General features: G+C 35.9%; 1 protein-coding gene across 1 annotated transcript in view; it reads left to right on the top strand.

The window, feature by feature from the left end:
* LOC130243144 (dynein axonemal heavy chain 11) overlaps nt 1-19,972 on the top strand; it is a 140,820-nt gene extending 120,848 nt beyond the window's left edge. The window contains 11 exon segments of the mRNA XM_056475211.1: nt 136-284; nt 378-505; nt 3,068-3,295; nt 3,628-3,819; nt 6,754-6,873; nt 13,098-13,340; nt 15,274-15,456; nt 16,790-16,905; nt 16,990-17,102; nt 17,181-17,321; nt 19,723-19,972. Of these exon segments, the coding sequence (XP_056331186.1) occupies nt 136-284; nt 378-505; nt 3,068-3,295; nt 3,628-3,819; nt 6,754-6,873; nt 13,098-13,340; nt 15,274-15,456; nt 16,790-16,905; nt 16,990-17,102; nt 17,181-17,321; nt 19,723-19,970 (1,861 nt within the window). The 3' untranslated portion in view covers nt 19,971-19,972.
* Nucleotides 19,973-23,807: the final 3,835 nt, after the last annotated feature.

Below are 23,807 nucleotides of genomic sequence, written 5' to 3'. Positions count from 1 at the left end.
GTGCTTCAGAGAACCATAAAAAAAACAGCCAATCTGTCGAAAATTTTACTTTAAAATAAAATAGAGTTGGCCAGGTTTGAAACACCAGTGTTTTTGGTCCCTAAATCTCATCATTCTGTTTTTTTTTTTAAACAGAAATTTTATCGAGGACAGTTTGGGACCCAAGTATGTCGACATCAGTGGGATGGAGTTTGAAAAGTGTTTTGAGGAGTGCAGTCCAACTACACCAGCGTTCTTCATTCTTTCTCCTGGAGTCAATCCTGTCAAAGATGTAGAAACACTTGGTAGACAGAGAAACACACATAACACTAAAGCTATGTTTTATTTTTGTTCTGTTTTTGATTTACAGTATTAACCCTACCATATCTGTTTTCTAGGGCTGAAGCTTGGATTTACCACGGACAGAGGGAACATCCATAATGTGTCCTTAGGTCAAGGACAAGAAACTGTTGCTGAAAGAGTATTGGAGACCGCAGCTAAAAACGGACACTGGGTCATCCTGCAGGTAGAATTTTTTAGTGGGTTTGTTTTTCTTATCAAACCAATATACAACAATCAAAACATAGAGAAGACCATAAAACTTCAAACAGAAAAAAAGTCAAGTCAAACGATTGAGGGGGTCATAAACCGCCTTTTTGCTATTTTTTAATGTCTTCTAAGGCCTAGTTCACACTACGGGCTTTTAAGCCTGATTTGAGTCCAATTTGGAAGTTAATGAGCTCGCCGACAGATCGGCCTGTGATCGGGGAAAAATCGCTGAAGCGTCGGCGACACCTCGCAGACGGAAATCCAATATCTAGCATGCTGAATATTCCAGAGAATTCGGCCGACTCGACGTAGTGACGAGTGGCAGCCAATGAGAGAGCATATCAGCATGAGCTAAATAGTTGTGCTCTCAGGAGCTCAACAGGAACGTCTGTGATTGGCCAGAATGGACATCGATGCACTCGATTCACTCCGCGTTAACACGGACACGAGAGTAGGCTATATTAACAGTGAAACTAGAATTCTGTAACTATTAGTATTACCATACTAGTCATTCTGACCATTCTCACATAAGACGTCATATTGTCACGTTATATTTACATTCAGAACTTCTATTGAAATATTAAAATTAAGCTTTGAATGTATGTCATCTTATTTTATGATACCATTACCCTAAAAATATCAGCTTTTTTGGTAATACAGCCTATAAATATGTAGTTAAGATACTAGAACACGCAAAGCTGTGGACCTCGCTTTCATTTTCACTTTCAAACTGCTATTTTACGGCACAGAATATGCTGTTTTGAAAGATATATCTGAAGTAAATTTGTGTTTTTGCTATCAGAAAGTTATGTTTATGTTAGCAGGAAGTTGCTAGGCAAAAAGTGCATCCATATTTAAAGTCACAGTGAAAAGTAGCAGACATGCATGCAGTCATTTTGACCAATATGGGAAGTAAAGGTAGAAATGCTCAGTTCTTTACTGTTTTGTAGAAAAATAATGTTAGACAGAAATACACAGATATTTAGAAAACGTCCGGGTGTTATAGATATATTTGTTTTATTTCAAAGAGTTAATCAATTACAAAAATTAAAAACTCTCTGTGTATATATCCACTTGAACCTTGCAGATGAGCAATTGATCTGCTCAGCTGACTGACAATGTTTTTAAATGCTACCTTGAAAGCTTGAAGTCAGTGAAGTCAGCACACAAGCAGCCAATAGTGTTTCGCTTTTTCTGAGGGCTTCTCCCTGAAAATTTCATTGGCTGTGGTTTGGTAGCTTGACTGAGCTGTTGGGGAACGAGTTGCTGTCAGATCATGTAGCGTGTGACCCCCCCACCCCCTCTTGTGGAACATGTACGTAGCGTCAAAAGTTGGTTGTTCATTTAAAAAAAAAAGGCAAAACTGGTGCTTATTAACCAATCTGGTTAGGACTGGGGCGCGGGTTGATCGTAAAGCTGAAGACCGCGTTGCGGATAGGGGATCCGTGTGCAAGGAGGGGGCACTTTCTCTCAGAGAGAAAAAAAAAGGGCAGGTGCTCAAGCACACAAACCCCTCTTCTGCATGTGCCTGTTATTCATAACGAAGTAAAGTGAAATAACTCTGCAAACGGAGGTAAACCAACTCCGCCTTCACAGTTCAGTCTGCGGCTGCTCATTAACCCTTTATGAGTTCACTACACCAGTGGTCAGAAAGATGTGCACTGTGGTTTTTTGATCAGTGTTTTCAGTCACAAGTGACTTATTTTAGCTTTCAAATACCGAATTACACATTAGTAGTAGCAGAACAACCCTTTACAGTTTATCAAATACACCCCGGTTGTCTGTGAAAAGACATTAAACATAATCTGACAATGTGCTTACTTCATACAGGATACACATAGTGTGTATAATTAGACATTTTGTGCTGTCCATAATTGTACTTTTGCTCATGCGGGTCAGTTTAAGACCATTCTGTTCACACTGCAAATCTGATATTGGCCACATTTATAACACCAATGTAAACCGCAATGGGAAAAAAAATCTGATCTGAGAAAAATCTGATTTGAGCACTAAGCCTTGCACAGTGTGAACGTAGCCTATATACCCACTAGCATACGTGGAAAAACTTTTATAACTTTATAACTTTTATTAAAATTGTTTTACATTTGACCACATAAAAACAGTTTCTCACATTTGTGTATTGCAACATTACTGTCAGATCAAACATAGTCAACAAAACATAATCTTTTAGGTTTAATCTTATAGAAAATCCTGTCACTTTGTGCCTTGATTGTAAATTGGTCAGTGAAAAATGAAGCAAAATTTAAAGTATTTACTGAGGTGGTTCCTAAAGTTTAGAACAGAAGGAAGGTAGTGCAAAGACAATTTGCCACTGGACTTGCTACATTTTGTTGTCATCGGTATCATTTAGTTTTTACTTTGAGCTGCAGCATCTCTCATTATTTACCTATTGCATGTGTAAATCAGTGGGCAGAGCTAAAACAACATTATAATACAGAGAGTATATAGCAAAAATGGCATGAAGCACTTTACAGTGGCTCTGTGCTTCTTTAATTTTACTAATTGATGTCTGTTTTAGAATGTCCACCTGCTGTCACAGTGGTTGAGTCGTCTGGAGGAGATGTTGGAGAACACAGCTAGCAATGCTCACTCAAACTACAGAGTGTTCATGAGTGGAGAACCAGCCCCCAATCCACATGAGCATCTGATCCCTCGCGCCATCCTGGAGAACGCTTTCAAACTCACCACTGAACCCCCCACTGGCATGAACTCCAGCCTACATGCCGCTCTGAACAACTTCAGCCAGGTCTTTACACACTTTACCCACTGGGCAAGTCAATCCATTTACATGGGAACTAAAAGTTGTTATGTTTGAATTCGGCATTTTGCTGTTATTTTTCATTATAATGTACTGTAGAATGAAGGCACTTTAAAAAACTGTGAAAATAGACTCATCAGTTACTCACCCTGAGTTTCTTTCTTCTTCTAAATAAAGAAGAAGAAAATATTTTAAACTCATACTGGATTAAGAACAACATGAGGATGAGTAAATAAAGACAGAATTTTCATTTTTCATTTCCATTATTTATCCCTGTAAGAACTTTATTAATTATTCTTAATTTGTTCTTCATCTTGTAGGATACCCTGGAAATGTGTTCTCGAGAGCAGGAGTTTAAAGGACTCATGTTCTCGCTGTGTTACTTCCATGCCTGTGTGAGTGAGAGGCGGAAGTTTGGACCTCAAGGTTGGAACCACAGATACCCATTCAACAACGGAGATCTCAATATTTCAGCTAATGTTCTGTACAACTACCTGGAGGCCAGTACCAAAGTAAGATATCACTATTCATTATCCTGATAAAATTATATTCATTCATTCATTTTCTTTTCGGCTTAGTCTATTTATTAATCTGGGTTCACCACAGTGGAATGAACCGCCAACTTATCCAGAATATGTTTTACCCAGCGGATGCCCTTCCAGCAGTAACCCATCACTGGGAAAGATAGCATAATATTAATAATAATAATAATAAAAGTAGGTATAATAATAAAAAAAAAAAATAATAATAATAATAATTATTATTATTATTATTTACAACTGATAAACATGATGTGACATAATAATAATTAAATGTATTTCTCGACCATAAAATCAGCATATTATAATCATATCTGAAGGATCATGCCACTCTAAAGACTATAGTTATGGTGCTGAAAAATTAGCTATGCCATCACATGGATATTCTGATAATCTGCTTGTTAGGTCTGGACGTATGGAATACTGTTTCCAGGTTTAAGCCTCCACTCATGTGATTTGTGAGAATAGCTTTTTATGACCACAGTTTAGTCATGTCACACACAAAGGCACAACATGTAATTTTGTTCTTACGTTATCCTAAATGCATTAATAAACTATTGCTTTTGATATTGCTGATTTGAACTATTTTAATTTTAATTTAATTTTAAACCATTAATTTCCAGTTTGGATTTATAGAAAACAGGGAAACACCAAAGGTAATTTAATGTGTTGTGTGTTTTATTAGACGGTACAGAGCAGCATTATAACATAATCTAAAAAATGTATTTAGTATGATAAAAAAATGCTGCTTCTTCCTCACATGATCATGACTAGAAGAAATGGAAGTGGTTGACTGTGGCTATATATATGAGCAATATCACACGAGTAGCAGTACAATATATATGTATATTGGCACAGATGGGAGGCATGCAGCCGAGTGCCTTAGTGTCCCACCAGTGGCGATATACAGCCACATCGCACTGCTATGAGTGTGATATTGCGTTTATACAACAGTTCGACTGCATATATATATATATATATATATATATATATATATATATATATATATATATATATATATATATATATATATATATATATATATATGTAAGAAAATCAAACACAGAGAGTCTCAAAATCCTTTTGTATGAGGAACTACTTTCTTCCGCCATTCATTCACATCTGCAGCTGACGTCAGAACAGCAGAAACCATTGCTACATCACAAATGTAATTTTAGGGCTAGTATTTGAATGATTCTCTAGCGTAATGTCTAAAATCATGACAGAACAGGTGATTTTGCTGACATTTTAAGATTATAAGGCTCAACAGCATGAAATGCCATCAGTCTAGAGACATTTCTCAGTATTTCTCTGTTGCTATCGGGATATCACAATAATCAACTCAGAAAAAGTCAAAGCAGCGCAAAAACAAATTACTGTTATCTTTGCGATAAAGAAAAACGCCTAACACATGCAGGTGTTTCTTCTTTCTTTCTTTTTACTGAACTAGTCTGCAGGATATGCATGAGAAACAAACAGATGGCCAACCAAAAAGTAACTCAGGGTTATACAAAGACTGGCCAACACAAAATACATACATTCCTGATATGAGTCCCATCTTACACTCAATACACAATTACTATTGTATAAATACAGCTCTACAACATACAAAAGAGAGAGATCCACTTAGAATTTCACTTACCAGATTTATAATGATTTGATCAACTGAAGTTTTACACAGAATTTTTTTTTCTCTACGTGTTTATTATGCAGTCTTTGTTGGCATCTTGTGGATGACAACGTCAACCATCTTTGCTCTGCAACAAAACAACTACATTCTTGCCTAAAAAAGCCTAAAAAGTACATTATAAGTTGCTTTCATATTTTCTGAATATTTTAGCAAACGTTTGCATGTTTTGTACATGTTGAACATGTTCCTGTTGTTGATTTCTGTCATGCTTTAGCATATTATTAGAATATTTAACATGATTGACAGGATTTAGCATGATGTTAGCATGTCCTTGTCTTCTAGATTGATTTCCAGGTTTTCAAAGATAACTGAAAGAGATATTTTACAGTTTTGTCTAAAAAGGAGATTTGAAAGCCAATAAGTCAAATTGTTATTTGTTTTTAGCTGTGGAGCAAGAACATTCCCTTTAACGTTTAACTGTTAATCTCTGAGCTGACTGTAAATTACATGAAGCTCACATTGTTGCTCACTGTGACCTAATTTCCCACATTCTCCATCATATAAAGTGAACGGTCTTGATCTGACTGTATCCGCAAAATTGTGTTTTTCCTCTTCCAGCATTTCAGCGCTCAAAACAAATTATAGTCGCTCTAAATGTCCCTCCTCTCCTCAAAAAACGAATGTCCTTCATTATGTTAACCAAACAGTAACCTGTATGTGCGTTCACTGAGGATTCATTAGGCGGCAAATGAAGCGTCATGCTAAATGTAATTACACGCGTTGTGCGTGACACCTTACAACGCTTTATAAGTGATCACTGCAATTAGAGCTGATGAAAGAAGCAATTTGCAAAACAATACAGGTACAAATGATGGTGAACCTCTAGCGTCTGTCATCGGTTATGAGACACAGGCTCACTTGTTCTTCTCTCCTTTACAATTACGCATCATACGCTCTTTTCTCAGGCCAAGCAAAGCATGAGTTTGATCTTTGCTGGAATTATACATGAAGTGGATTGCCTTTTTGTTTAGTGTAGAATAAAAGAGCCATTTCTCCTGACTATAGGATGTTCCCGTCAGACCACTTCAGTTCTTGAACTCGTGCTTGTGAGCGAACCCTTCATTTTTGTTCAACCTTTCACCAGAGTTCATGTTTTTTCTATGTCAGAACTTGCAAACCAGGCTAAAAATAGTGCTGTGGGTGTTAAACGCAGGGCGCTGAGGGATCAGTTTGTGCTAGAGATTTGACATTTTGGTGTGTTAATATGTGTGGCTCAGGTACCATGGGAGGATCTTTGTTATCTGTTTGGAGAGATCATATACGGAGGACACATCACTGATGAGAGAGACAGGACGCTCTGCCGCACGTACCTCCAGGAGTTCATCAATCCCAAGATGGTAAAAATATTCAGGGCACTGCAATATGCTATGACACACATTGGAAATTTGATCAAAGAACTATTATATATCTTACTATGTTTTAAGAATTTGAAGGCTCAATAAACTAGCAGTCATTTGAAAATGTTTAAGTAGGGTGGAAACACTGACTTCTAAGATCTGCAATGCTTATGACTGGATTGCTTATGGTGAAATAAAAAGCAGCTGTTGGGTGTTGAGGGTCATTGTTAGATGAGGCAACTTTAACAATAATATAATATATATATATATATATATATATATATATATATATATATATAATTATATACAATATAATATAATTTTTAATATATATAATTATTATAAATGAGAAACATATATAAAGATATTGTACACACATTTATTTGCACACATTTAAGCACAAGACGCTTTGGGTGTATGGACATACACAATAAATGCACTATACAAATGCATATTACTTACAAAATTGAGCTCTTTTTTGATTTAGTTTATAGTGATTTGTTATAACTGTGTTTGATTAGCAAAGTACATGCTCAGTAAATTCATATAATGCCAATACAATTACAAGAATGTAATGGTAAATTAAGCAGTGGTGTAAAGAGTACTGAAAAATCATACTCAAGTAAAAGTTCCATTACTTGCCTAAAAATGTAGTGCAAGTAGAGTAAAAATTATCGGTTGTAAATATTACTCAAAGTATGAGTAAAAAGTAGCCCTTTCAAAAGTACTCAAGAGTAGTGAGTTGTGAGTATTACGCTGTTAAAAACTGATGCGTTTACATGTAATTAGTGGATGTGTGTAAACGTAACATTCTGTAGTGCAATCTAGTTATTGCCCAGCAGGCACACAACATCATAAGACGTTATTATTAGGTTAGATTTAGGTTGTAACGCCAGGTGACCAAAATTCAATGTCTATCCAGTGTCTAAGGACAATGTTATTTTGATGTCCAATAATGACATCAAATGACATTGATATTTGGGGCGATTTTAGGATGTTAGAAAGTAACTAATATCCAACGTCGACCCAACATCTAAAACCAACATCATATTGACGTCAGACACTGACATTTATTCATCAGGTATGGCAACCAAAATCCAACGTCTGATAAATGTCAATAGTGGTAATGTCCACACAACGTCAAGCTGTTACATGATTAGACTTTGATATTTGGTTGGTTTTAGGTTGGACGTTGAACATTGACGTTGGCCTGACGTTGAGTTCTGACGTCAACTCGATTTTCATTTCCAAAGAAAATGCAACGTCTCCATGACGTTGGAGTACAGCGTAAATCTGACATCATGTTGATGTCTTGTGCCTGCTGGGTGTTTAAAGCCATTTCAGTCATCATACAGTAAACATCCGTCATCTTCTCATCAGTGACATGCATCTAATCAGTCTTTGGGTCAATGCATGTAAAGACCTTGGACATTTTCTTGGACTCTTTAATAATTCTGTTTGCTGCACTTATAAATTACGATTATAAATTATAAATTGCCCATGTCTTGAGGTAGTTCATTATGATGCGATTTACCTTCTGTGTGACTCGCAGGACTGATTTTTTTAATCCCCATTGACAAGAAAAAATAAAGTAGGGACTGCAGGTTGAAGGAAAGTAGTGAAGTAAAAGTACAGATACAGCAGTAAAAATGTACTCAAGGGAAAGTAAAAGTACACATTTCTAAAACTACTTAGTAAATTACAATTCCTGAGAAAAACTACTCAATTACAGAGTATTTGTAATTAGTTACTTTACACCACGGAAATTAAGGAATGTAATTGTTTTCGTATATTGCTTTATGACCTGTTTTAAAAGGAAATGTTGCTTTCATCTATAACTGCAAGGTAGTTTGGCCATATATATATATATATATATATATATATATATATATATATATATATATATATATATATATATATATATATATATATATATAGTCTATTATATAATACAGTATGTTGTTATTTATTATGCTGTTTTTCAATTGCCACTAGTCTTGCTTAGTTAGAAAAGAAAACTTAAAATTTGCACATGAATGATTAAATAAGTTTGAAGGGAGCCTGTGAACAGATCTGCCACTTTTTTAAAATGCATATTACACTTGTAGTCTGCACAATGTATCATTCTTGATCTGGAGTTACAGGTTCAGAGCTCTCCGTTGATAGAGAATAGTAAAATGGCGGATCAAACACTTCCGGTGGCTTCACTGCCTCTACACAGTTTAGAATGCAATGAGCAATCCAGTCATTCTACTTGCGTATAGATAAGTGTGTGCAAACTGTTGAAATATATGCAATATATATTCACTGGACATTTATCTGTTAATGGGTTTGTACCCACATTTAAAACGGCATAAATTATTTATGACCTACATTCAGCTAATGTTCCTCACAGATTTTGGTTTACAGTATATTAACAAGAGGGCATCACACAGATGATGCGGATTGGTCATCTACACACCCATGATGAGAATCTCCTGTTGTACCAAATCACGATAGTGCTCTATTGCAGTGTGTTTCCCAACACTATTCCTTGAGGAACACAGACAGTGCACATTTTGGATTGTTTCCTTTTCTGAGCCATATATTAATGGGTTGATTCAGGTGTGTTTGATTAGGAAGAGCTGTCACAAGAAACGGCTCTACTGAACTGGTGATCGTGGAGGGCAGCTGAGTATTCACCTTATTCTCCAAGTACATGTGGGCGCAGCTATTTGAATCATTTTGGCTCAAGACTTCCAGTCTCATTCACTTCCATTCATTTTTAAACGTTAAAAACAGCTCGTTTTGCTGCTTGGTGTTGCAAACCGATATTTTATTATTATATTATTCTACTTTGTCTGTATTGTCATGCAGACACTTGTTTGTAGACTAAGTAGTTTGACCGTTATTTGACGTTTATTATTCCTAGTCATTTCTCCTATAGGCAGCTGAATCGGAAGTTCTAAAAAAATCGCAAAAACACGCGCACTTCCGCATTGAAGAATAAAGTCAATAGGGAATTGATTGACAGAAAAAAAGAAAAAAAAAACAGACCAATATTATTTAGGATTTGTGACAAGCCATGTTATCGTGTAGGCATAACAAGATTGGTCAACTTTAATTATGGTCATGGATATGATTAACATCAATTCTCAGGTAGGCTTTAGCATTTAAACAATGCTCAATTAATACTAATGGGCCCAAAGTGTGCTAAGGAAATATCTCCCACACCATTAAGCCATTAGCAGAAACCTGAACCGTTGATATGAAACACAATAGATCTTTGTATTCATGCTGTTGCTGCCAAATTGTGACTCTACCAAGCAAATGTCAATGTGGAAATTGAGACTCATCAAATGAGGTGACTTTTTTTCCAGCCTCATGTGTTCAGAGGTGCTCACTGCTAATCTTGCAGTGGTTGGTTGAGTTGCTGTTACCTTTATTGTTAGCTTAAACCAGTTTGGCTATTCTTGTTTGTCATCAACAAGGCAGATAAATGGCCAGAAAATTGCTGCTCACTTGATGTGTTCTGTTTTTTGATCACTCTTTATAAAGAGATGTCTGTGTGTGAAAATCAAAGTAACACCAATAAGCGTGTCACGTTCAAAGTTGCTTAAATAACCTTTCTTTCCTATTCTGATGATCAGTTTGATCTCCTTGAACATGGCTGTTTCCGAAATCACCACAATACACTTTGTGAACTATTAGAGGGAGTAGCCTTTTATAGTGGTGTCTAAACAGTGGACATTCAGAAGTGTCCTCAATCAATCACACAATGCATCGCACTAATGAGTGTACAACTGTTGTCCACTCAACAGCTTACCAACAGAATACCCACAACGCACTGTGAGAGTTGGCATTACGAATGAATTCCTGCATACGGCCACAAGATGGCATCCAGTCATTAAGTTTCTAAATAATGTATTATTTAATTGTTAATTAAATACTTGTCCATGTTTTTACTCAACTAGCAAAGCACAAACAAAAAGGCATCCCTTACAAAGTGCTCGAATTCACTCACTCATTTTTTTATGCACTATTTAAATGGATTATATTAGTGGATTCATGCAAGCAACAGGGAATGAGGGGCTATTTAAGATACAGCCCATGTCCACTTGCCTAAATGCTATGGAATGTCTTCTAAAATAGATTTGTGTATATATTTATGTCGTTTTATCAATGTTCAAGTTCTGCAGACAGCATCATGTCAAAATGAGACTTTATATGAATGTTTGTAGACCTCGTGCGGGTTTGCACATATAAAAACTATAGCTGTATGGTGTTCTCTAGTGGCGAGGATCTGCAGTACATCACAGTGGTCACATAACAAAAGAGAAGAAGAATGTATTAAATGTCCTTTAGTTCCACACACTGAAGACACACGTTTGTTCGTGTCTTCAAAGAATACGCCACAATGTTCTATCTTGAAGTTTGAAGTGTGTGTGTGTTATTTTTTTTATTTATTTATATATATATATTTTTAAGTGAGGTGTGTGTGAGGTGATTAAGACTGTTTTCCAGCAGTGGTCAGGCATGCAGCCCAGTGTTTCCTCAGCGAGTCTCATTAGGCCTCAGGATGAGCAGCCATCAATCACTGAGTTTCTCTTTAGCCTTTCCACAGAGCTGCATTACTCTCCCAGTGCCCAGCACCAGCCCTGCTATCGATTACCACACACTCCTTCATCTGTTAGTGAGCACCAGCACAGACAAACCTTACAATGCTGATGAGGACAAAACACTGTGTAGAAAGACTCCATGTTATCATATATGTGACTTTCATATAGGAGACCTGATAACAAGTGTGCTCTGATTTTCTGGTTTATTACCTAAACATTAGATTTATTGCTTATTTATTTGATACTCAAACTTATTAAATAGATACTAACAAATGTTGTATTACATACTGGATGTTATACTTTGAGTGCTAATGATTATTTTCAGCTAGTACCTATTTATTAGGCATTTGTAATGCACATAATTAATAGATGCTAATACTTATTTATTTTACTTAAATATTACTGTAAGATTTTGGAGTGGAACTCTACTTTAGCCATTCTGACCAATCACAATTCCAGCGTTATGGATGTGACATTTGTAGTAAAAACTCAAAACATAAATTCACATAGAAAGTATACGTTAACATTATAATGAAGCAACTGTTTATATTTTCCAAGAGTTATGAGATCAGAAAAATATCAATCTGTAAACATTTTTTAGATTTTAAATGAGGAAATTAAAATTGCGTTATGGACGTGACAAAAAAAGTCAGCAAGTTTACATTATACTACATTGTAGAAATTCTGTGAATTAAATTGCACAACCCAAAAGAAATAATGCTAATCAAAAAGATAAGAGTTGGCTTTCTGTAAAACATAAATTATTGATTTTATTTTATTTGACATTTTTGCATTTATGAGGAAAAAGCTGCGTTAGGGATGTGACATCTCTCTGTTATGGATGTGAAAGATGTGAAATTGCCACTTATGGGACTTTGGTAAATTAAATATAATAAGTTGAAAACATTGACAGAGACGTTTTTGAGCATTTTTAAAGTACTGTAAAATACTTCCTTAGATTAAAAAAAAATGTAGAAACGGTTTCTCTGTTATGGTGAAAACTTAATTTTTTTCATGGTAAGGTTGACATTTGCATGGAATTACTCAAATAATTGCAGAGCCTATGCTATGATAAATAAAACCAGTAAAAAGCAGTTGATCAGAATTGTTACTGGTGAAAAAGATACTGGTGTGTAATAGATTAGTATGAGCACATAATGACTTGTAATACATGCTAATTTATAATGAATAAGTACTAGTGTCTGTTTAATATGCAGTAGTATATAATGATAATTTATTTAATAGCTAATCCATTTTTTAAGTTATTTATACCTAAAAAGAAAAGCACTGGAGACTAAGCTCACGTATCTGTTGAATAAGCACTAGTAGTTAATAGTAAATGCTGTATATATATTATAGTAGCATAAATACAGATACTAGTATGTGCCATAACAGTTTGCCATATACCATTAGGCTGACCTCTGATTAGAGATGTACTTCATGTACTGTAAGAAAAGGCTTGGCTCCACACAATCGATTTGGGTTTGGAAAACATGAAGGAATTAAGTTAACTTATTAGTTTTTACAAATTTAAGTGAATTGAACTTGTTGCTTCAGCTCATTTTAAATAAGCAAACATAATTTTTTTGAGTGTAAATAGAGTGAGTGTAACCTGTTTGTGTTCAGTTTGAAGGGGAGCTGGTTTTGTGTCCTGGCTTTCCTGCTCCTCCAGATCTGGACTACAGTGGGTATCACAGGTATATGGATGAAAGGTTGCCCTCTGAAAGCCCCGCTCTCTTCAGGCTGCACCCGAATGCTGAGATTGAGTTCATGACGACCACGTCTGAGACCCTCTTCAAAACCTTACTGGAGCTGCAGCCCAGAGAATCCACAACAGCAGAGGGAGCAGCACAGTGCACAGAGGAGAAGGTAAAGCTGGATCAGTTAAATGGATTAACATTACAAAATCAGTTGAAACAAAACATTTACACAGAACCGGTCAAATCAGGGAATCTTTTAGTCATTGGATTTTCATTTTAGAAACAGATATTGAAAAACGAAAAAAAAAGTTTTTGGATTTTCGTTTTAAAATTCAAAAAGGAATATTGAAATAATAGACGTTTTTTCTTTTTCATGGTGAAAAACAGAAAAGCAAAATGAAAAAATTATTTGAAGATTTACATTGTTATTTCGAATAACAAAAGATAAAATTACCAGAAATCAAAAATGAATAAAGGCTTGTTTTTTTATATTCTGAAGCCAGATAGGCCAACTCATTCACTGTGAAGCAATGCTGCTACACACAGGCTAGCCTACTATAGGCTATTATTTTTTCCACTTAATAATGCTATAAAAGGTATTTTCTTGTGATAACAGGATGTTTTCCTCATTAAAACCAGTTATATATAAATAAGTATTCAAAGTCAGAATTAATAGCCCCCCTAATATTTCCCTAATGATGTTTAACAGAACAATGAAGCAGTTTTTAATTTTTTTATAGCCATTTTAAGGACAAAATGATTAACTCCTTTAAGCGATATATTGTTTCGATAGTCTACAGAACACTCTCTCAAAAAAAAAAAAAACATTACTAATGCTTTGTTTCTTAGACTTTACACACCTGAAACTTGCCTATAGCACTTACTCACTGCTGCTCTTATAGTTGTGTAAATTGCTTCCTTGTCCTCATTTGTAAGTCGCTTTGGATAAAAGCGTCTGCTAAATGACTAAATGTAAATGTAAATGATCAAACCATCGTTATACAATAACTTGCCCAATTACCCTAACCCCCCTAGTTAACCTTATTAACCTAGTTAAGACTTTAAATGTGACTTCAAGCTGTGTAGAAGTGTCTTGAAAAATTTCTAGTAAAATAGTGTTTACTGTCATCATGGAAAAGATAAAAGAAATCTTCTCTCTGTTAAACAGAAATTGGGGAAAAAAATAAACAGGGGGCCTAATAATTCAGGGGGCCTAATAACTGACTTCAACTGTAAATTGGACATAGTGTATGAGTGCAAGAGTGTATGGGTGTTTTACTGTAATGGGTTGTGGCTGGAAGGGTATCCGCTGTGTAAAACTGCACAAAGCCAAAAAGTATGCTGGAATAGTTGGCAGTTCATTCCACTGTGGCAACCCCTGATTAATAAGGGACTAAGCTGAAGGAAAATGAATGAATGCTTTACCACTGTTATTAAAATTACTAGGTTTTAACCATTTGTTAACAAAAAATAAGTATAAGTTAAGTGTACAGTTGAAGTCAGAATTATTAGCCCCCCTGAATTATTTGTCCCCCGTTTTATTTTTTTTTCTCAAGTTCTGTTTTACGGAGAGAAGATTTTTTTTCAACACATTTCTAAACATAATAGTTTTAATAAATAATTTCTAATAACTGATTTCTTTTATCTTTGCCATGATGACAGTAAATAATATTTGACTATATATTTTTCAAGACACTTCTATACAGCTTAAAGTGACATTTAAAGGCTTAACTAGGTTAATTAGGTTTACTAGGCAGGATAGGGTAATTAGGCAAATTATTGTATAATGATGGTTTGTTCTGTAGACTATCTGGGAAAAAAATTTAAAGGGGCTAATAATATCGACTTTAAAATGGTGTTTAAAAAAGTTAAAGCTGCTTTTATTCTAGCTGAAATAAAACAAATAAGACTTTCTCCAGAAGAAATATAAGATGAAATGTATTATTTATTTTTACAGTATACTATCATTCAGTGTAATGAACAACATTTCATTGGTATTATTTTGGATGATATACAAAGACATAATCATCAGTGATTTGATGCACTCAATTGCGCCTGAAACCTCCATTGATGCACAGTTTGTTCTTCGTGTTGTTGATCAGGTGAGGAGTGTTGTGGATGAGCTCCTGGAGAAGTTGCCTGAGGAGTATAATATGCCAGAGCTGATGTCTAAAATGGCCCACAGGAGCCCGTATGTCCTGGTTTGTCTGCAGGAGTGTGAACGCATGAATCTACTGCTGGAACACATACACACATCATTAAAAGAGCTCCATCTGGCACTCAAGGTACATCACTGCATCAGTACAGCTTACCCCTGATTATTCACAACAGGTTGCATCTACAATATATAATTTACTGTAACTTAATTTCAATAAGTTTCCAGGAATTGTTGCATCGATAACTCAATGTTTTATATTCACATAAACCCGTATCATGGGAATTAAAACATTCTGTTTGCTTGGAATTAATGAATAAGCAATAGTCAATGAGTCAAGCCTTCACACTGAATTTATTTATGTTCTCTATCTAGGGGAATTCCACTGAGAAAAAAAATAATTTCAAAACAAATCACAAATAATGTAACATTGCTATCACTTCATTCCCTGTGCTTGTAAACATGAATGATGTAATGTCATGCAATACAGTATTTTCCATGTTTTTGGTCTTTTATTCCACCACAGATCCATCGCTAAGGCTCAGTTATTACAATGCATCGACACCATAACAGAAGTTTCTAAATGTATAGAAAACTACAGGTTGTCATTGAGGCACAAAAAAGTACTGTAGTTGTGTGAATATTGTCATTCAAATTGTTTCCTGCATCATTTTGGGCTAATTGTAATCTATTACATGCTGTACATTTCTGTCAAAGTTATCAAGATATTTGTTCTGACACAATGTTCTTGTCATATTTCATTAACATTTTTTACACATGTTGTGTATATATTTTTGCTTGTGTATAATGAAAATACTGTATTTATTATTTTGATAATACTGCTTTCAAAAAAGTTTTTATATTTTCATTACAGTTTTTATTTGGACTGAGAGGGAATGTAAATACGATTAATATATTAAAACTAATAAATTACAAGTATTTTTATTTAAATTTTATATATTTTATAGCACTTCTTTTATAGAATGTTTTGAGCAATATACAGCATACACATCTAATAAAATGTAATTAGTAAGTAATTACAAATTATTTATACATGAATTCCACACTTATATATTAGACGTTCCTAAATGGCAATGGATTGTTTAAGCAATTAATGCATTTCAAGGACTACTGTTTTAGTCATTTACAGTGTATCCAGAAAGTATTCATAGCGCTTAATTTTTCCACATTTTTTGATGTTAAAGCCTTATTCCAAAATAGATTAAATTCATTTTTGAAGCTTTGCCGTGAAGCTCTAAATTGAGCTCAGGTACATTCTGTTTCTACTGATCATTCTTGAGATGTTTCAGCAGCTTAATTGGAGTTCACCTGTTTTTCTGGAAGCACCGTATATCTATTGTTTAGTTATGAAAACTGTTAAAACGTCTGCTCACCATGTTATACATGCACATATAGCATAATAAGTGTCATTTAAGTGAATGTTCTCTGACGTGATATTACAGGGTGAACTGAGTCTCTCTTCAGACATGGAGCTCCTCCAAACGGCTCTGTTCTATGATGTTGTTCCTGAGAGCTGGAGCAGGCTGACCTTTCCTTCAACTAAAACCCTGCCTCAGTGGTAAAATCACCTACATAGATCTTCCTGATATAGACAAAAACTAAACCATTTGAATAATAAGATCTGCATGATCTGATCCTGCAGGTTTAGTGATGTTCTGGCTCAGTGTCGAGAGCTGGACACGTGGACTCAAGACTTTGTGTTTCCCGCTGTGGTTTGGATCTCCGGACTCTTTAGCCCCCAATCATTTCTTACAGGTGAGATGAGCAAAAAACATGAACGAAAATTCAAAAATTCAAAATAGAGACTTGTGCTGAAATAGTTTTGCTTTGCAGCGATTATTCAGAGTATAGCTCGCAAAAACAAGTGGCCTTTAGATAAGATGAGCCTATCTGTGGACGTCACCAAGAAAAGCAAGGATGATTATGGGCATCCGCCTCGAGAGGGAGCATACATACATGGACTCTACATAGAGGGTGAGTATAAACAATTATTGCAAAGTGATGTGTGGATTTATGATGGGCTGGAGTATATATCGAAATAAAATGTATTATCCAGGCAGGCTGCAGTTTTGTTAAAGGCGTGGCCTTAATCCGTTTTAAAGACTATTAGGGTAGACTTTTGTGGTAAACGTTAAAAAAAATCTGTAAATTAGCAGTTTTTCAGAAACAGGGTCTTCTCATAGGATAAGAAAACCTAGCTATGAATAATAATGAGAAACCGACACGTCATCACTGGACAGGCAGATTGGCGCTATGTCACCAAATCTGATCCCTCCCCAAAAATGATTTTAAACCCGGAAGATGAAATTGGCTGACAAAAGCTCAAAATTATCCAGTTTTTCCTACAATTAAAGCCGACGGGTGCTTAAACATTGTCTTAACTGATGCTCAACACACACAAATCTGTTAAAATCTCAAAAAAAGTACTCAAGGGTTTTTTTGAATCTTTGAATCACTTCACACAAGGGATAGTTCACCCAAAAATGAAAATTCTGTCATCATTTACTCACCCTTCACTTAAACTGTTTGAGTTTCTTTCTTCTGTTAAACTCAAAGGAAGATATTTTGAAGACAGTTGGAAACCTGTAACCATTGAATTCATAGTATTTGTTTTTCCTACTATGGAAGTCAATTGTTTCCAGCTTTCTGCAAAATATCTTCTTTTGTGTTCAACAGAATAAAGAAACACCAAAAGATCTAGAACCACTTAGGCGAGAATGAATAGTGAGTAAATATTGATTTTGGGTGAACTATCTCTTTAAAAACTTAGTCAAGTAAAATTCGCTACTCAGAAATCCATGAACTCAAATTGGTCAGCTGGCTAGTGTGTTGTCAATTCAGGTCAATTACAAATTAGTTCTTAAGTACCTTCGTAAAGTTATTCGCTGACCAACCAGTGGCCTAAAACAACCCAACATGACCCCACCCACACTGTTAGGTGCTCATGGGGGTGGTATTTGTGATTTTACCAACCAAAGCCTTTGTAGCCCATACCAACTGTTTTGTTGTAGTCTTTAAAAGTGAATTCTGTGAAAGAAGAAATCTCCCTTTGCCTTGAATTTTGAGCATTGTAACTTTGCAGATGTTGTCTATATGTTTAACACTAACTTAAATCAGTAAAAATCTGTAAAGTTGTTCTGTTTTGGAAAAGTACAGAAGAAACCATTATCAAAATGATTCCCCTTCTCACGAATCTGTGAAAACAACTAAAAACTGTTTTATTAAACTATATTTATATTATTATGTTTTTCATGGCAAGCCATTATACTACCTGACAAAAGTCTTGTCACCTATCTAAGTTTTAGGAACAGCAAATACTAACTTGACTTCTAGTTGATCATTTGGTATTAGAAGTGACTTATATGAAAGAAAAAGGCCTTTAGATTATGCTTATTTTACCAAAATAAAATATGATCATGCCTTGTTTTTTAATTATTTAATTAGGACAGTAAGGTCTGACTTTGCTTAGACAAAAGTCTTGTCAGAAATAATGTACATTATAGAATATAGAGTCATGGTGCAGTGGGGAAAGAATTAATATTGTGTATGACTAAGCATTTCTACAGGACTCCCAGAGTTCATCAGGATTCTTTGGATTCATCTTCAATGCCTCCTCCTTCATCTTACCCCAGACATGCTCAATAATGTTCATGTCTGGTGACTGGGCTGGCCAGTCCTGGAGCACCTTGACCTTTTTTGCTTTAGGAACTTTGATGTGGAGGCTGAAGAATGAGAAGGAGCGCTATCCTGCTGAAGTATTTGCCTTCTCCTGTGGTTTGTAATTTAATGGGCAGTACAAATGTCTTGATACCTCAGGCTGTTGATGTTGCCATTCACTCTGCAGATCTCTTGCATTTAGAGTTACTGAATGTAACCCCAAATTATGATTTTTCCTTTACCAAACGTGACGGATTTCTGTCAGAATCTTGGGCCCATGTGGGTACCTATAGGTCTTCTGCAGTATTTACGATGATTGAGATGCTGCTCAACAGATGATTCATCAGAAAAATCTACCTTCTGACACTTTTCCAAATGATCAACTAGAAGTTAAGTTATTATTTGTTGCTCTTACAACCGGGATCGACGACAACACTTTTGTCAGGTAGTGTACTGTAGTTACTACAGTACACTACAGTACATGTCTGAGCATGTGCCTTCCAGTAGATGTCCATTGTTGTTTTGGTTGTCAAGTATTCTTGTGAGTGACTGAACACATACTAAGCATGCATGACGTCATCCCTATGAACTCTATAGTTTTCCAAAACTTGAAAAATTTGTGTAAATGAATGGCCAAAAACATCTACATGTTTAATTAGACTGAGTAAATGCCACTTGGATAAAGATTAAATATCTATCTGAATTGATCCATCCACAGGTGCACGCTGGGATTGCACCTCAGGTCTGCTGTCAGAGGCTGTCCTGAAAGATTTGACTCCAGCAATGCCAGTGCTGTACATAAGAGCAGTGCCCGTCGACCAGCAGGATGTGAAGAACATATATGAATGTCCAGTATACCGCACAAAACAACGCGGCACCACGTACATCTGGAGCTTCCCTCTCAAAACACACCACCCTCCAGCAAAATGGGTTCTCGCTGGAACGGCCCTGCTTCTGTGTGTGTAAAACAAGCTATTCTCTATTTCGCCTATATAGCATGCCTATCCATCTTTTTCCATATACATGACTACTGTGAGTTAAAAGGTAAGCTTTGTGCTTTATTGTTAACAGTCATGAAAATAATGTTACACTTGGTATTTTAACGTGACATTAATATCACAAGTGTCTCTGTGGCCAAAGCTCCTATCGTTATTTCCTTTAGTAGAGTAGTAAAGTTCAACATGTTTATAATATAGGCTATGGAAATACTTTAGAATTTTAAGCAGTTATTTATGGTCTATTGAAAGTAATTTACTTTAACTGAAGGAGAATAATGGCACCTGATTTTACACAGTTTTTTAACATACACTTAAAATTTAACAGAAGTTGCTCCTATAGATCTCACTGAGTGAGATAGTCCCTTATTTATCAGGGGTTGCCACAGCGGAATGAACCGCATATGTTTTACACAGCAGGTGACCTTCCAGTCACAACCCATTTCTGGAAAACACCCATACACTCTCACATTCATACACACACACACACACACACACACACACACACACACACACACACACACACACACACACACACACACACACACACACACACACACACATACACTACGGCCAATTTAGTTAATCCCATTCACCTATACTGCATGCCTTTGGACTGTGGGGGAAACTAGAGCACCCAGAGGAAACCCACGCGAACACGGGGAGAACATGCAAACTCTACACAGAAATGGCAACTCAAACTCGAACCAGTGACCTTCTTGCTGTGAGGTGACAGTGCTAACCACTGAGCCACCATGCCACCCTAGTATTGTTAGAGTATTGTTTATTAAACCAGCATTTTTAGAAAATGAAAGGTTTTTATGTCAGTGTGTAATCAAATGCACATAATGGCCCATTTCCACTGAGCGGTACGGTAAGGTTCGGTTGCTGAAAAAGTGGTACGGTATGGTTTGAAAGGGTACATTCGAAAGGGTACCTAACACGAGAAAGGGTACCAAAACGTGAAGCTGGATGCGCAGCTGAATGCTATTGGTTTACAGAGATACGTCATTCGCTTAAGCAACAAGCCAGAATGAAAACAAAAACCCGCCATGTTTGAAATACACAGCGAGAGATTACAGCAGAATGATATATACATATAATAACGAGCCATGGTCGACCCGGGCTCAAACAAACCTTGTCGTCGTCTTGATGAACAGCCACAAAGCCAAAAAGAACAGCATATTTACCGTGTGCTCCATAGTTTTTTCGGGCCAGTCTGCAGCGCGAGCGGTTTCGCTTTCGTGCTTGTGCTCACCGCGTGTCTAACGTTATATCTGAAATAACAAACTTCTTGAGCTGATGATAATAACCTGCGCTTGATTATTGACGTGCTTTTGAAACCCGATCCTGTCAGATACTGTCAAATGCGAGAGTGAAGTGCGAAAAAAAGGAGAAGCCGGAAAAAAGGAGCACATTATTTTTTCAGCAAACGTGAACAAACTGTCTTGTTTAACTATTATCTTCACTTTTGGACTAGAGGCTACACGTGCTGCTGAAGATTACAGACACAGATGAGAGGTCTGCTCTGACCGTGGGCCATATTTCCTGTTGTTTTTGAACCTAAATAAGAACTAAATGTATGCTGTGTGTAGTTTATTTGTAATTGGCAACATATCAGACACTGTAAGGGTCTGTATGTGTTCATATATGTATGTTCATTTATTTTTATTTGTTATATAATTACAGACGTTACAGTAGGCTGTTTCGCACTGTCATTGATCTGCAGTTATAATCAATTCATGTTCATAGAAAAGTTAGTAATAAACATTTATACAGACGTATTTATGTGTGTAAAGCATCTGTTTTGTGAGAAGAGCTTCTCATATGATATATGGGCAACCCGTACAGCTTTACTGTAGACATTTTCTCGAGCGAAAATGACGTCGACTGCAACTTTTTTGTCATACACCACACCCACCAAAAGGGTACCCTTGGTAGTGGAAACGCAAGCCTGATAAAGGTGACCTATACCGACCCATACCGTACTGTACCAGTCAGTAGAAACGAGCCATAAAACGCATTTTGTTGCATGATTAATGCAATGGAGCATGTTTTGTGGCTTAGTGCAATAATCAAATAGAAAATGCTGGGATTTAATGGCGATACGCAATGTGTATTTTACGCATAATTGTACTTGAATTGTGTTTCACATGAAATGCTGTATACTGTTGTGATTATGGGTCTCTTACTGCAACTTGTGCCAAACATCCTTCCATGAGGAATGTATACTCAATTCATGTCATTTAGTTCTTAAGTACCTTAGAAAAGATATATTTAAAACATTATTACTCAAGTATACTGTTATATTGTAAAGTGTTACCTTTAAACATACATATATTATTTAGTACATAATAAATAATGAGCCATGTTTTTGTCCACATCAAAAATTATAATGTTTATTTTGCTATCGCACATTGTTAGTTTTAAAGTGAACAATAACTTCCTACAAATTAATTCCTAAAAAAATAACTTTTTTTGGTATTCTTTAATCAAAATCTGACCATTTGCTTTCACTTTGGAATGGCAGTCCTAGTTTGACGATTTGGGCAAAATATGCTTAGCCATGCCCCATCCAATAAGAGGAGAACAATACTAAAACTCCACACCCTGTATGTGTAGTTTCAGTTGTAAATATGATATCAGATTGAAATAAAAGTTTGCAGCAATTTCTGGTTCGCACTAAGGGTGCAATAATTCTTGGTAAAAAACAAATCATCCAGTTGTCCTCCCATAGTTTAGTGTGCCCTGTTATCCACAGAATATGCATTATTAATATTGGTTTGGTGAGAAAAACAACTGCAACAAACCAAAAAAGTTCCACTTTTGTACTCTTTCGATTACCTTTTATGACCTGTCCAGTCACCTCTTAGTATTTAAAATTGTTGTCGACGTCACATTCTTCACATGTCGATCTGTTGTTTCTGAGAGTTCAGCATGGCAAGTGAAGGAGATAAAGCACAGGTGAGACCAAATCAGCCTATTGCCATTAACGAATGGCAATTTTTTTGCAGAAAACTTAAATATAGCCTAGATGGCCTCAATTAAACAAACAAACAAAAAATGACCCAGTATAATCTATTTTATGTTAATTTTGAAAGGCAATATTTGTTGTAGTATGCCAGGTTTTTATTTTATAAGGAAACCTCTATAAATAGGTACAGGGGTTGGACAATGAAATTTAAACACTGACCAATTTAGCGATCAAGGTTTAAAAAAAAAAACATATAAAACACACCTACCCAACTCACTACAGAATTAAATGTGCACCTCTACTCTCCTGTTTCCACCAAAACTGTTCGTCAGGAGCTCCACAGGGTCAATATACATGGCCAGGCTACTATAGCCAAACCTTTGGTTACTCCTAACAATGCCACATGTCTGTTCCAATGGTGCCTTGAAAATTCTAGGGCTGTGAAAAATGTGAAACGTATTGTCCACCTTCACTTCACTTCCCCCGGGACAGTTACAGTGTGGAGAAGCCCTAAAAAAGCGTACCTCCCAAGGACTAGATTAGAAATTATTTAAAACTGAGGGGAGTTTGAGCTCAGGTGGGTCTCGAGAACTCCACCTTTATATGGGGCTAGTGATAAATTAAGGATTGCTGTATAGGGATATACTATCAGTTAAGAGCTTGACTATAATGTCAATATGGATTGGTCGATTAACCTATGCCGCATGTTTTTTGGACTGTGAGAAGAAACCGGAGAACCCAGGGGAAATCCACGTGAGTATGGGGAGAACATGTAAACTCTGCACAGAAACGTCAACTGGCCTGTTAAGGAACCACTGATTTTTTTTTTTTTTT

The sequence above is a fragment of the Danio aesculapii genome, chromosome 16 (assembly GCF_903798145.1).
Source record: "Danio aesculapii chromosome 16, fDanAes4.1, whole genome shotgun sequence".
Taxonomy (NCBI): Eukaryota; Metazoa; Chordata; class Actinopteri; order Cypriniformes; family Danionidae; genus Danio; species Danio aesculapii.
The sequence above is the reverse complement of the archived record's forward strand: the minus strand, read 5'-3'. Positions and strand labels throughout refer to the sequence as shown.